The sequence below is a fragment of the Onychostoma macrolepis genome, chromosome 12, assembly GCF_012432095.1.
Source record: "Onychostoma macrolepis isolate SWU-2019 chromosome 12, ASM1243209v1, whole genome shotgun sequence".
Lineage (NCBI taxonomy): Eukaryota > Metazoa > Chordata > Actinopteri > Cypriniformes > Cyprinidae > Onychostoma > Onychostoma macrolepis.
Window position 1 is genome coordinate 3,674,937 of NC_081166.1, and position 14,173 is coordinate 3,689,109.

The 14,173-nt window shown below is 35.7% G+C and overlaps 1 protein-coding gene, 1 long non-coding RNA gene and 1 pseudogene across 2 annotated transcripts; all 3 read left to right on the top strand.

Annotated features, from left to right (window-relative positions):
• Nucleotides 1-478: 478 nt before the first annotated feature.
• LOC131551582 (uncharacterized) lies at nucleotides 479-3,094 on the top strand. Its single transcript, XR_009273795.1, has 4 exons — nucleotides 479-551; nucleotides 1,822-1,891; nucleotides 2,014-2,165; nucleotides 2,337-3,094. It is a non-coding gene; the product is annotated as an uncharacterized LOC131551582 (long non-coding RNA).
• Nucleotides 3,095-3,758: 664 nt separating this feature from the next.
• LOC131551507 (sushi, nidogen and EGF-like domain-containing protein 1) lies at nucleotides 3,759-6,173 on the top strand. Its single transcript, XM_058794508.1, has 10 exons — nucleotides 3,759-3,819; nucleotides 3,935-3,982; nucleotides 4,531-4,563; nucleotides 4,671-4,697; nucleotides 4,805-4,938; nucleotides 5,040-5,339; nucleotides 5,433-5,528; nucleotides 5,609-5,750; nucleotides 5,841-5,920; nucleotides 6,018-6,173. The coding sequence occupies exons 1-10, from the start codon at nucleotides 3,759-3,761 to the stop codon at nucleotides 6,096-6,098; spliced, it is 1,002 nt and encodes a 333-aa protein (XP_058650491.1). The 3' UTR covers nucleotides 6,099-6,173.
• A 3,067-nt stretch (nucleotides 6,174-9,240) lies between these two features.
• Nucleotides 9,241-13,633, top strand: LOC131551508 (sushi, nidogen and EGF-like domain-containing protein 1; annotated as a pseudogene).
• The last annotated feature ends 540 nt before the right edge of the window (nucleotides 13,634-14,173 follow it).

Below are 14,173 nucleotides of genomic sequence, written 5' to 3' on the forward strand. Positions count from 1 at the left end.
ATTAAAACCTAAGTCCTCAGGTTTTATTTTTACAGTAAATGCATGTTTGGTTATGTTTGAATGAAACTCGAGAAAGTGCGGAGGTGTGATATGAGAGACGTGAAAGAAGCGCTGGCCTCAAATACCTGAATTAGCGCTGTGTTATTCGGAGCGTTATTCATTTATACTTTTTACAGAGGTGTGTTGTAAATTTAGGCTCATTTTCTTTAATACAACAAGCAACAACATTGACAGGTACACTGTAAAAAATTGTTGTAGTTTCTACAGCAAAATTTTACAGAATTTTACTGTTTAAACATTTTACAAGATGTAGCTGCAATTCGCAATGCATTATGGGTCAAATAAGGTTTTACAGTTGTTAACAGTATATTTCCATGTCAACTGTAATTAATTTACAAGAAGCAGGTGTTGTCACTGTAGCTCCTGCTTTTTACACTACTTTACTGTAGTGTGGCATTATGGGATTGCGCGCGCATCATTCAAATCTGAAATCCAGCGACTGGAGCAGTGCCAGAACGATTGAAGATTAGAGGCTTTATTCATAATTCCTGGTAAATTCACTTAATTTTACTTAAGAAATATATCCTTTTAACTATGACAAAAATAAATATATCCTTTTATATTTATTTAAGTTAATGTATAAGCGATATCATGTGCAATAGCCTGCTATCACGACATTTAGACCAAGTGGCCATGGTAATTTATGTGCAGTAAACTGGAAATTGCTATTATAGCATAATTAGGCTGAATGCTGCATTTTTCTCATTTTGGTAGATTCATTTTCTTATTGAGAGCATTTAAAGTAGTGTTTACCCAACTTTTAACCTAATGCCCAGTGTGAACGATTGTCATAGTAACGTTCTACTATCTGTCATAAGCAAAATATGTGAGATTTGATTTGTTTATATGTTTTCAACTGTCCCATATTGACATGACATCTTACTATAATTAGAAACTACATGTAAATGAGAAATTGTGTCTATTGCCACTGTAGTTGTACTCGACATTAAAGCTTGTCCGGGACAATTTTGTAGTGAAAGACATATTTAACGTTACATGCCCGATTGGACAAGATAGCCTGATTAAAACTTGATTGAAAAAAAAATAACTATGGAAGCATCGAAATGCAAGACTGATTCTGATTTTATTACATTCAACATAAAAACAAATAACCTTAACAGCACACATAAACTCACGGAAGAAACATGAGGTAAATGTTCAAGCTGTTGAGTTTATTTATAACATCTAATGTTATGTTAATATTATTAAGTAGCATAACAAGTGATCTGTTGCTGATTATCACGATTGCAAATGTTACATAGTTCAATAAACAATTAGTTAACATTAAGTTACTTACTTTTTATACACAATATTGACTGTTGTTCTATTTCACCATCGAAAATAGTTCCAAACAAAGATCAAAGCAAAACTCAGCGGTGTTTTTACTGAATGAATCAGCATTCTGAACGAATCGGTTCAATGAATGACTCAACTGACTCAGTCATTAAGTTATTTGCTGCCACCTAATGGTGGTTTAGTTTCACGTTTAAAAGTATCATTGCATTTTTACAACATTTCTTATTTGTAATTTCAAAAATTAATGTAAAACATTAATGTCATAACACAGTTGTAATTTTGCATTATAAATTATTTAATTTGATTGGTGGTACAGTTCTACAATGTATTGTTATAATTGAATTTATTAATCAAATGTAAAAGTTTATTTTAAAATATATGCATTTTGGGTGTTCATTTTGGTCTCATTTATGTAAATGCATGTTTTTTTTTAAATCACAAGATAATTTTCATTATTTCTTGTAGGTGCAAAGAATAGCAGCTGATGTGGAGAAATGTTTGATGCTTCAAGACTCTCTGAAGCTGATTATATTAGGTAATGTATTAATTCTTATTAATTCTGTTGTAAATAATTTGATAAACTTGCATTTTAGATTACATTTTATATTTAAATGCTGTATTGTAAGTTACATTATTGCTTCTATTTATTCATTTCAGGTGCACCCAGTGGCTTTTGACTAGGCCTATTCGAGGGTCACATGGTTGTGAATTCATACCTCAACTTTGCGGCTGGATTTTCAGTCTTATTACAACTTCAGCCTGGCATCCCGGGAGCAGGCGTCTTTTGCACACTTTAATTAATTTCAAAGGTAACATGTTTTACTTGAGTAATTTCATTTGTGAAAAAGGTTACTTATTTAGTTTAAGTACTGGTAAATGCTGATTGTATTGTATAAGTGGCATTTTTACATTTGTTTTATTGAGCTAGTTTCGTTCAATACTGAACTTTATTCTAAAGCTTCTGCTTGTTTTATGTGCAGATGTTTTGTTGGAAACACAACACTTACTGGATACAAGACGGATACATAGAGGCAAAACAAGTGGAAAGGTCTCAGAGAAGAGGGACAACCCTCATGTGTGTGCTCATCTCAGAAAGTTGATGGACTTTCAGTATGTATTTATTAAATTGTCTTTTGCAGGAATATTCTAAATTTAATATAACATAAGCTCAAACAACAGAATTTGTGGTATAATGTTGATTCCAGCATTTTATTTTAATCCTTTAACCAAAATTATACAAATTCTGTTGATTGACCTTAATTTTTTTATAGAAAGTAAATGTTCTACTCAGAATATGGCATATTTTTTTTTTATATAACAGTTAGTTGTAGTTATTTTGTGATGCTATGTTATTTTTATGATAAGATTTTAACTGTTGAAAGACTGACATTTTTATTTTTACCAGTAAAAGCCTTGCAATGTCTTTCTGCCAGTTTTAATAAATATTTATTTGCAACATCTTTGACTTGGTTTTTATTCATTTGTAAATGTATTAAGATAGTTCTCATGATAATTCATTTAAATCAGTATTTTACAGTTTACTGTTAAAATTATTCTTTGCAGCATTTTCATTGTTAAATTATTACAACATCATCTTGGATTTAGGGGTATTTACAGGATTTTATTGGCAACTTTTGTTGCCAGGTAAATACTGTACTTTCGTGAGATTACAAAATATTGCTGTAATATAAACTACAAGTTTAATTCAATGTTACTGTAAAAAATACTACAAATTACTGTATTTCACATACAGCAATTAACTGTGATTTGCTTTGCAGTATTATACTGTAATCCATTTTACAGCAATTAACATCATTTTTACAAGATTTTATTGGCAACTTTTTTGCCAGTAACATCCTGTAAATTCTACAGTACATTTTTTACAGTGTACTTATAGGCTTTTAAATTAGAACCAAATCGGTTTTGTTTTTTTAAACAACAACAACAACACAATTGCCCGTTATGAACCTTAGAAATCAATGAGCATCTTTACCAGGAAAGAAAGCCACACTTGTCAAGTGAGTTCATAATGTAATGGTGTTTGATTTGTGTTCATTCTTTCAGAAAGCACCACAGAAACCACTACAGTCTTACCAGGTATTTTGTAATAAGCTTATCAATATGTTAGTGAAGGAGTGAAGACAAAATAAACTTTTAGATAATAAATACATTTAAAATGTACAGTCTTTCTCTTCTAAGAAAAAAGACCAAAAATATCGAAGACTCCTCATTTATGCATTTGTCCAATCAAATTCTTTCTAGAATGAGCACGTCCTGCACTCTGATTAGCAATAGATTAGTGCATTTCTTGATTTCTTCAACATGTATAAAACTTCCTGTATGAGAACACAGAAAAAGAAAACTGCGCTCAAGTGAGTTGATGAGGTATTCATGGTGAGTTCATGGTGTTTGCATTCATTCTTGCAGAAACCACTACTTTGGCAACCACCACAGTCACACCAGGTAATAAAGCTGAGAGTGAAGAAAGAGTCATTATACAGCTATGGATCATTTTTGTTTTCATTTTTTCTCATGTATTTACAGAAGCTTGTAATTTTGTGCTCTTTTTCTTTAATAGAAACTACAACAACAACAACACCTGAACCAACAACAACAGCAGCGACAGGTAGTTATAGACTTTTAAATACATTAAACCTGTTTTTCTCAACCTTAAAACCTGCTTATGATGTGAATAAAACAAACACGACACAGGAATAGGAAGTTCATGAGGTATGTGTGCATTCTTTCAGAAACTACCACCAGAGTGAAAACCAGCACAACAGGTAATACTTTTGTGTTATTTTTCTTCTCCCGTTCAAGTCATACGATACTGCCACATGTGCAAAAGCACTGCCAGTCTAATATCTTGACATCTTTCCTACCTAAAATGTGTCTAGGTTTGTGTTTATTTCTAAAGTATTGCATTCCAGGAAAACTGAAAATGTTTCAAATATCATCAGCCCATGCGTTGTTTTTAGAATTTAATACTTTCTCTTTAATAGGCATTACAACAGCTCCTGCACCAACACTGTCAGGTAATTAAAACGATTAAAAAAGAGCTTTGAATTATAGTCAGATGCCCCATCTTCCCATTTCAGCAGGACAGAAAACTTCACCCATGAAGTGAGTTCATGAGGTATTTAACAGTGTTTGTATTTGTGTTCATTCTTTCAGAAACCACCACTTCAACCACCACAGTCTCAACCAGTAATAATGCTGCGATTGATTGAAGATTCATTGTATGTCTATGCAATGTGTTTTTTTAATGTTCTTTACAGAAGTGTTTTATAATTAAACACAATTTTCCTTAACAGCCACTGCAACAACAACTCCATGGACAGGTATTTATTGACTTTTGAATGAATGTTGCATTTGTGTCGGAGTCGTGATAATTATGAGGCTTGTAAAAACTGTTCACTTGTATTTTTTGTGTTCTTTCTCTCATCAGCACCGGATATATTTTATCCATTCGGTGCGGCGGCAGGAGACACACAACATCTTGAAATAAACTATGATAGCTCCTACCTTGTTACCTTCTCCACTCCATTTGTGTACTTTGGCCGCACATACAATGCAATATATGTGAGAATTCAGTTCTATTGCCAGTCTCATATGAATGCAAATGTTGTGATACGCCAGTTCATACTTTACTGCTGTATTTGAACTGATTTCTTTTATTTCAGGTTAATAATAACGGACTTATTACGTTTAACCAAACTTTACCAGAAGCTCATCCTCCTTACCCTTTTCCCACATATGGAAATGAAGATTACATTGCTCCGCTCTGGACTGACCTTGATGACCTTGGTATTGGTATATATTCGTATCAGGAGTACACAACTGGAAGTGTCCTCACTCGGGCCACTCAGGATATAAACCAGTATTTCCCTGGAAGGGGCTTCTCTGCTTCTTGGGTCTTTGTTGTAACGTGGGACTATGTGCTAACATGGGATATGAATGTATTTAACAGTCACTCAGGCCCTGTAAATAAGTTCTGCCTTTCTTTTTTTCAGGCAAAAGACTGAAAGCTACAGTATATAAACTATACATCTTGATGTTGCTTCTTTTCTTTTCAGGCAATCACGTTTCAAGCGGTTTTAATTTCAGGTGATGGTTTCTCTTTCATTCTGATGCATTATGGTGACTGTGCTGGGGAGCAATATGCAGCTCAGGTAAAACGATCACATCACAGTATTGAAATAATGATTTACTAGCTCTGTATGTACACATAACATTTGACTGGTTTTAATAGGCTGGATACGACACAATAGGCTCCACTGACTACTATCAAATTCACCATAATCCAAATGATGGCTACTCCATCCCAATCCTCAAGACCACGACTAATGTAGACATTCCGGGTCGTTGGGCCTTTCTTGTGAACAACGGATCAGGTAAGACTTTATTCACAATTATGTATTACTATTACCATGTTATGATGATAGGTTCATATGTCTTATTTTGTGTGTGTGTCCTTTTAAAAGCCATCATAGGAGTACAAATGAAACTTGAGTCATTTTTAGACCTAACACAGAGTGGAAATATCAAGGTTGTTTTGCATCAAGTAAGTCACTGGAGCATTTTATGTTTTATGGACCTTCAAAATCAATAGAGTACAATGGAAATATACATTTTGATCTGTCTGTTCATCTTTGTTTCAGATAGAAGAAGAGCTGGTCAGTCGTGGACTGTTAAGCAGCTTCAAGATGAAGCTAAGAAAAGTCAAGAAGACACAGCCGTAACATCAGCCTCATGGAAGGGAATTTAAATGCTGAATATCACTGTTGAAGATGTTGTTGCCATTGATAAAAATACTTAAAGTATGTGATATTTATTGTACTTAAGTATGAAAAGTATTTTTTAAATCTTAAACATACTTAAGTATTGAAAGTAAAAGTACAAGTAAATGCAAAATGGAAAAGAAGCAAATAAATATATATATAAAATATTCATACAGCTTGAGTAGCAAGATTGTTTTCAGTTTTAACTCTTTCTTCCATTTTGTATTTTCTGGTAAGAATAAGAAGCACTTCATCCGGTGCTTAGTGTCTTTTATTCCAACATAAGAAAACATTTCTGGAATCTGCATCAGAAATAGCATTTAGATGTATTTACACAGTTTATGTATCTCAGAGGGGACGTGGATGCATTTAAACTGCAGTTACAGATGCATAAATAGGCCTAATGTTTTGTTTTTAACATAAAATGTTGAATACTGATATTTGAAATAATTAAACATGAAAAAAAACCATGGTCGAAATTTGAAATTAAAACCGCCAGTAGGTGACAGCAAGTGACTGTTAATGAGTGAGTCATTGAGATTCAACCGATTCATTCAAACGACTGATTCATTCAGAGACAAAGCATTTGACTGTTAATGGCTGTTTCTCAAACGGAAGACTGTATCCTCAGGAGGTCGCATTTGTAGGCTGCATACATCATAAAGAAGATCTTATTTTAGAATATTAACTGTTATAAATTGTTGTAATATGCTTATGACTTCGTGAATGTAATGCTCAGCTGACTGAAACAAACCAGGCTTGATAACGTATGCAGCTACAAATGCGACCTCCGGAGGATGCGGTCTTCCGTTTGAGAAACGGCCAATGAGTGAATCACTGAATCATTTATTCAACCGATTCGTTCAAAAAGCTGATTCATTCAATAAGTAAACACCGTCCATTGCTCAGAGACGCAAAACAGTGCTGTGATCTTTGTTTGGAACTATTTTCGTTGGCAAAATTGAGCAAAAACAAGCAATATTATGTCTAAAATGTAAGTCACTTATTGATTTACTGAACTTGTATAAAATGATTATTAAATGTGTTCATGATATCTGCAGAAAAGTGGTAGGCCTACTCTTTGTGTGATATAGATAGATATAGAAGTTAACTATATTAAATTATATAAATATAAAAAGCATACAGAAGCATTTTTGCCGTCTACAATTTAGAATGCCTGGAATTTTGAATTTTAATAGACTTACAAATCAACGTGCGTGCACTCTGTGTGTGATTTGGTGATATAGCCTACTTGAAAATGTCAGATCGCACATCATTACAACAACACTTACTATATTATCGCAGACGATGCTGTATCGCACACCCCAGACTCGACTTGAGTGGAAAATGAATCATCCGCGGTCCATTTGTCCTTCCTGTCAGAAATAGGATCAACTTCTGTAAAGGATCAACATCTGTCATATAAAGGGAACTCTCTGTAAAGAAAGTGAGTTAAGTTACAAGGATTTTTATATAATTATCTTTATGCGTTATGCTTCATGTTAAGTTGTTTTTTTGTTTTTTTTTTAGTAATCTTTTATTACTCACCTCTAAAAAAAAAAACACTGCCGTTGCCCTTTAGGCCTCGTCTCCGTCCGTTTCGCATTTGAAATCTGTTATAACGTGCTTTGATTTGATTGGCGGTTGGCAGCCAGCTTTAAGCTACATTACTGCCACCTAATGGACTGGATTGTGGCGCATGAAATAAAAACCCTCTGTATTCTTAGGTAATTCATTAAATGAATGTAAATTCCACATGATTTCAATCTAATTATAATGAATATATAAATAAGATAAATGATAATTGTAATTTAAATGTTTAATTATAATTTAAAGGAACACTCCACTTTTTTTGGAAATAGGCTCATTCTCCAACTCCCCCAGAGTTAATAAGTTGAGTTTTACCGTTTTGGAATCCATTCAGCCGATCTCTGGGTCTGGCGATAGCACTTTTAGCATAGCTTAGCATAGATCATTGAATCCAATTAGACCAGTAGCATCGCGTTCAAAAATGACCAAAGAGTTTCGATATTTGTCCTATTTAAAACTTGACTCTTCGGCAGCAAAGTTCCTTGATTATTACGCCGGAATGAGAGTATAGTTCCTAATCATATCAGCCTAGAAAATCGCAACTTTTCATTTCCCGGCGGTCTTAGTACACGATATAACTACAGAAGAGTCAAGTTTTAAATAGGACAAATATCGAAACTCTTTGGTCATTTTGAACGCGATGCTACTGGTCTAATCGGATTCAATGATCTATGCTAAGCTATGCTAAAAGTGCTATCGCCAGACCCGGAGATCGGCTGAATGGATTCAAAAATGGTAAAACTCAACTTATTAACTCTGGGGGAGTTGGAGAATGAGCCTATTTCCAAAAAAAGTGGAGTGTTCCTTTAAAAGTATTTTGATTTAAAAATAAAAAAAATGTTTAATTTAAGTTAATGAACTGGATGACCACAAGAATTATAAGGACATTCATTGGAGCATTTATCAGGTCTCTGGCTGAATGTACCCCTCTAGCTAGCCAAAAACGGGTAATGAACACATTAATTACTAATGTAAAAGCATAACTACTACTACTGCTGTTACTAAAAATAATATCCAGCTGGTTTATCTGAGTTCTATTTAATGGTCACAGTTCTTTGTTAATCCACACACTCAGCAGATAGTTTTATTTGTTTATTTAATTGGCGCTGCTAGTGGTGACAAGTTCACAAAATTAACATAATTTATTGTTTGATGAGCATGCGCTCACTACATTTCAGGAAAATGTACCATATTTAAGTGTTGAATGAGGGATTGACAGTCTAAAGTTCCACCAGTGAAATGTTGACCAAAAATCAACATTGATTCAATTTTTTTTCTTTTCAACACTGAAAAGCATTGAATTATCAACATTGATCCAATATTATTTAGCACTGAATTTTCAACCTCAACCAAAATGATGATTCTGATGGAATTTCAACATTGAATCAATGTCACCTTGCTATCTGGGTACTGTACGTCAGAAATATACCGGGGCATCAGTTTACTGTCTGCATCCACTGTAGATAGTATACTGTATATAATGGGTTATATACTGTCTTTTGTCGAGTCGCGGATGAACCCACGAGAGTGGAAGAGTTCCCGGAGAACACCTGCGCTGCGTTTTGATGCAGAGAATAATGCTGCATTCACGCCATGTTGTAATTCCGAGATGACATCACGTGGCATTCTACTCTATCTAAATTACGTGTTTCTATGGCAACACTATCAACGCCAAGGCCCTCACCTGCTCCTGAACTCGTAATTACAACTTGTAAACTTGGAATGACAAGTGACAGATCAGCACCAGAATGGCCAGACACAGGAACAGTTTCTTCCCTCAGGCAATCCATCTCATGAACACCTGACAATAAACTTGGCACACACAACACTATTATACGTAAGGCATAATTGACGACGGTCCGTTGGATTATTAGAAAAATAATGCACACCCGAGGTGGTGATGCAGTCACGACGCGAAGCGGAGTGGCCGTTACACCTCGGGTGTGCATTATTTTTCTAATAATTCAACGGACCGAAGTCAATTATTCTGCTTATACTACGGTTGCCACACCTCAAGACATGGATCAGATGATATATTTCAAGGCATTCGTCCAGTATTTCTACTTAAATCGCTATTGTGAGTAGGATTATTTCTTCCGCATTTCATCCAATGCCTCCGTTGCTAATTCCAAAACGTCATTTTAAACCTAGTAACGGAGGCTTGAGCCGTTAATAACAGATGCAGTTAATACAGTTAATAACTAAGTTATGAGAGAGAGAGAGAGAGAGAGAGAGAGAGATTACCTCTGTGCGTCTCTCAATAGTGTTCGGCAGCAATGTCTCTAGTTATAGTGAAACTTAGTTCCTTTTGTTCACGAACAGCGCCGATGTTGTTACCTCGCTTGTGAGAAATCATGTAGTTTTTAAGTTGTTTACTGATAAAATCGTCAGAGTAGCACTAACAACATCAGCGCGATGTATGTGTGTGCAAACTGTAACTGTTATGTATGTGCGGTCTGTGAGGGAGAGAGAGCGGGAGAGATAGAGTATGTGCTTTCCGTACATAATAAAGCGTAATTTTGTGGCAAAAACATGGACATGATCTGTCATTTTTATCATATTGTTTACTATATTTATTTATTTGGCCAGTGTCGTTGTGGGTCTTGGTTATTTTGCTGTTGTAAGACCTTTGAAATAACAGAAATCATTTGGCAAAGTGATATGGTCATGTAATGCGGTCAAGAGCTGCCTGGAACTACATTCGCCGTGTGTTTCCCTGAAAATAATTGCACACCTTAGAACGTTCGGCAGCCAATCAGATTCAAGCATTCAACGGCCCCGTAGTATAAATTTATTTATTTAACATACTTATTTACAACACTTTTGTTTTTGCCCCCATTTTTCATGAGCTGAACTTAAAGATCTAAGACTTTTTCTATGTACACAAAAGGCCTATTTCTCTCAAATATTGTTCACAAATCTGTCTAAATCTGTGTTAGTGAGCACTTCTCAAGATGCTGATTAGACAGCATGATTATTGCACAGGTGTGTCTTAGGCTGGCCACAATAAAAGGCCATTCTAAAATGTGCAGTTTTATAACACAGCACAATGCCACAGATGTCTCAAGTTTTGAGGGAGCGTGCAGTTGGCATGCTGACCGCAGGAGTGTCCACCAGAGCTGTTGCCCGTGAATTGAATGTTCATTTCTCTACCATAAGCCGTCTCCAAAGGCGTTTCAGAGAATTTGGCAGTACATCCAACCGGCCTCACAACCGCAGACCACGTGTAACCACACCAGCCCAGGACCTCCACATCCAGCATCTTCACCTCCAAGATCGTCTGAGACCAGCCACCAGGACAGCTGCTTCAACAATCGAAGAATTTCTGCACAAACTGTCAGAAACCGTCTCAGGGAAGCTCATCTGCATGCTCGTTGTCCTCATCGGGGTCTGGACCCGACTGCAGTTCGTCATCGTAACCGACTTGAGTGGGCAAATGCTCACATTCGATGGCATCTGGCACTTTGGAGAGGTGTTCTCTTCACGGATGAATCCCGGTTTTCACTGTACAGGGCAGATGGCAGACAGCGTGTATGGCGTCGTGTGGGTGAGCGGTTTGCTGATGTCAACGTGGATCGAGTGGCCCATGGTGGCGGTGGGGTTATGGTATGGGCAGGCGTATGTTATGGACAATGAACACAGGTGCATTTTATTGATGGCATTTTGAATGCACAGAGATACCGTGACGAGATCCTGAGGCCCATTGTTGTGCCATTCATCCACGACCATCACCTCATGTTGCAGCATGAAAATGCACGGCCCCATGTTGCAAGGATCTGTACACAATTACTGGAAGCTGAAAACATCCCAGTTCTTGCATGGCCAGCATACCCACCGGACATGTCACCCATTGAGCATGTTTGGGATGCTCTGTATCGGCGTATACGACCGCATGTTCCAGTTCTTGCCAACATCCAGCAACTTCGCACAGCCATTGAAGAAGAGTGGACCAACATTCCACAGGCCACAATCAACAACCTGATCAACTCTATGCGAAGGAGATGTGTTGCACTGTGTGAGGCCACCAATGCCTGATTGAGATAGACAACAGTACAAAGATGCCCATCCGCAGCAGCAGTGACTTACAATAAGCTTTACATTCATGTGTCCTCCACCAGAGGTCATCATTGTCCTGCTACTAATTTGATTTGAACTGAGAACTAAAACTGATTTGAAGCGTGAAATGTAAACACTGGGAAACAGAAATGCTTAAAAAAAGTTTTTTGTTCATTCTCTTGGCAGCACCAGCAATATTCTACCCATTTGGTTCAGCAGCAGGAGACACAAGAAATTCTGCTGTTGAAGATGGAAGCTCTCCTGTTATTCAGCTGTAGAGTCCATTTCTCTTTTTTGGTCGCACATACCGGCAGATATATGTAAGAATTTGAATCCATCTTCATTCTAGGCCTGTATATGAGTGGTGAATGCTTTATAAACTCATCTGTGATCAGTGATTTTGACAGTATTTCTAATGTTTCAGGTCAATAATAATGGACACCTCACATTCAACAAGCCGTCATCAGAATATACTCCCTACTTATTTCCCTCTAACAGAAGCCAAGATGTAATTGCTGGTCTCTGGACTGACCTTGACAACCGTGTGAAAGGTGTTGTTTCATATCAGCAGTACACCAGTGGAAATGTTCTCACAAACGCCACTCGGGACATAAACACATATTTCCCAAATCTGACCTTCAACGCTTCTTGGGTCTTTGTTGCAACATGGAATAAAGTCGCTTACTTCAGCTTAACCAACACAGTAAGATTTTTATTCATCTGAAATGTGATTGTTTTCACTTCATCCATATTTTAGTTTCAAAATACTTTTTTTATTTTTTATTTAACACATTGGACTACAAAGACATTGACAGAGAAAACAATTTAAAGCAGTGAAAATAAGGTTTTACTGAGAATGCTCATAAAAAATTAATATTCAGTCATACAAAAATTTAAATATAAATTATAATACATCTAATTTAAATATAAAAATATGTAATTTAAATAAATAAACAAAAGATCAGTGAATGCTAAATTTAAAGTCATTATATTTTTCCAATTTTTGCAGGACACATCGTTTCAAGTGGTTTTAATTTCAGGCGGTAATTATTCATTTATTCTGATGAATTATGGTGACATTGCTGTAACTGGACATCCGGTGCAGGTAAAAGAAACTTGTTTTCTGTATTGTGAACAAAATGTTATTCCCTACTGTATAAAAGCATATGCACTCTATATATACTGTTCATATGAATAATATTTTTAAACACTTTCAGGCTGGTTATGAGACAATAAACTCAGTTATGAGACAAAAAACTGTCGATGTTCCCGGACGATAGGTCTTATGGGTGGACAGTGAACCAAGAAACAGCATCTTGAAAAGTAAAAGTCTAATCTAGGTAATATTTTGATAAATTTAATTTAACCCCATATGTTTTGCATGATTAGTGTCAACAAATATAAATGAGTATTTTAGGTGTTTGTGTGTTTTTCCCTTTAGATAATGCCGTTGGAATTCAAGTGAGACTTTCCTTATTTTCAGACCTAACACAGAGTGGAAACAAAATTAATATTTATACAAAATACAGTGCAAATAGACAACACAAGGAAAATTTGATCTGTTTGTCCATCTGTGTTTCAGATGAAACAAGAGCTTCTCAGTCATGGACTAAGTAGCATCGAGATGAAGTTAAGGAAAGTTAAAAAGACATAACTGTAAAATCAGCCTCATGGAAGGACATTTAAGCAGAGACTGGTTCATTAAGTCTCTGATGATGAATATCATTGCCATTTTCCAGATGTAGAAGCTGATAAAGAGAGGATTGTCACTGCACAGGACAGGGAAACTTGTTTGATGTCTCACTCTTCAACTTGCTTTCTGTTTCTGACATACATCTATACAAACATAACTGAGCAAATACAATGAAAAATAAAACTGATTCATCAGTCTTTTTCTTTGTCACATCTTGCATTGTGTTATCTTTAATTTAGTAAAATATAACTTCTATAAGAAGACAAATACTCGACCAAGTTGGAAAATATGTGTTTTGCTTTTTAAACTTTGATTGGTCTCAATGGTCTCTTCTTTTGTCTGTTTAATAAACACTTTAGCGAGTAAAAAACAAGCTTGCTTCATTTGAATTGGCAAAATGAAATTCTATAAAAAAGGAGTACACAAAAATATTTAAATACTGACATATACAGTGCGTTTGATATTAAACTGTCACTGAGAGAAGAGCTTATTTTAGTTTATTGGTGCCTATGGTGGAGTCTTTTTCGCGACAGGTGGGATTCAGTTTACGGCACTTATATCCTTCCACCATGCATCCTCTCGGCTGTTGACCCTTATCATTTTCTGGATGTTCATCCATCGTCAGAATTTGTAACTCTTGTGTTGTACTCTGTCTATATGCTTTCCAATTGAAGATTCTTGAGATGCACCTTTGAGC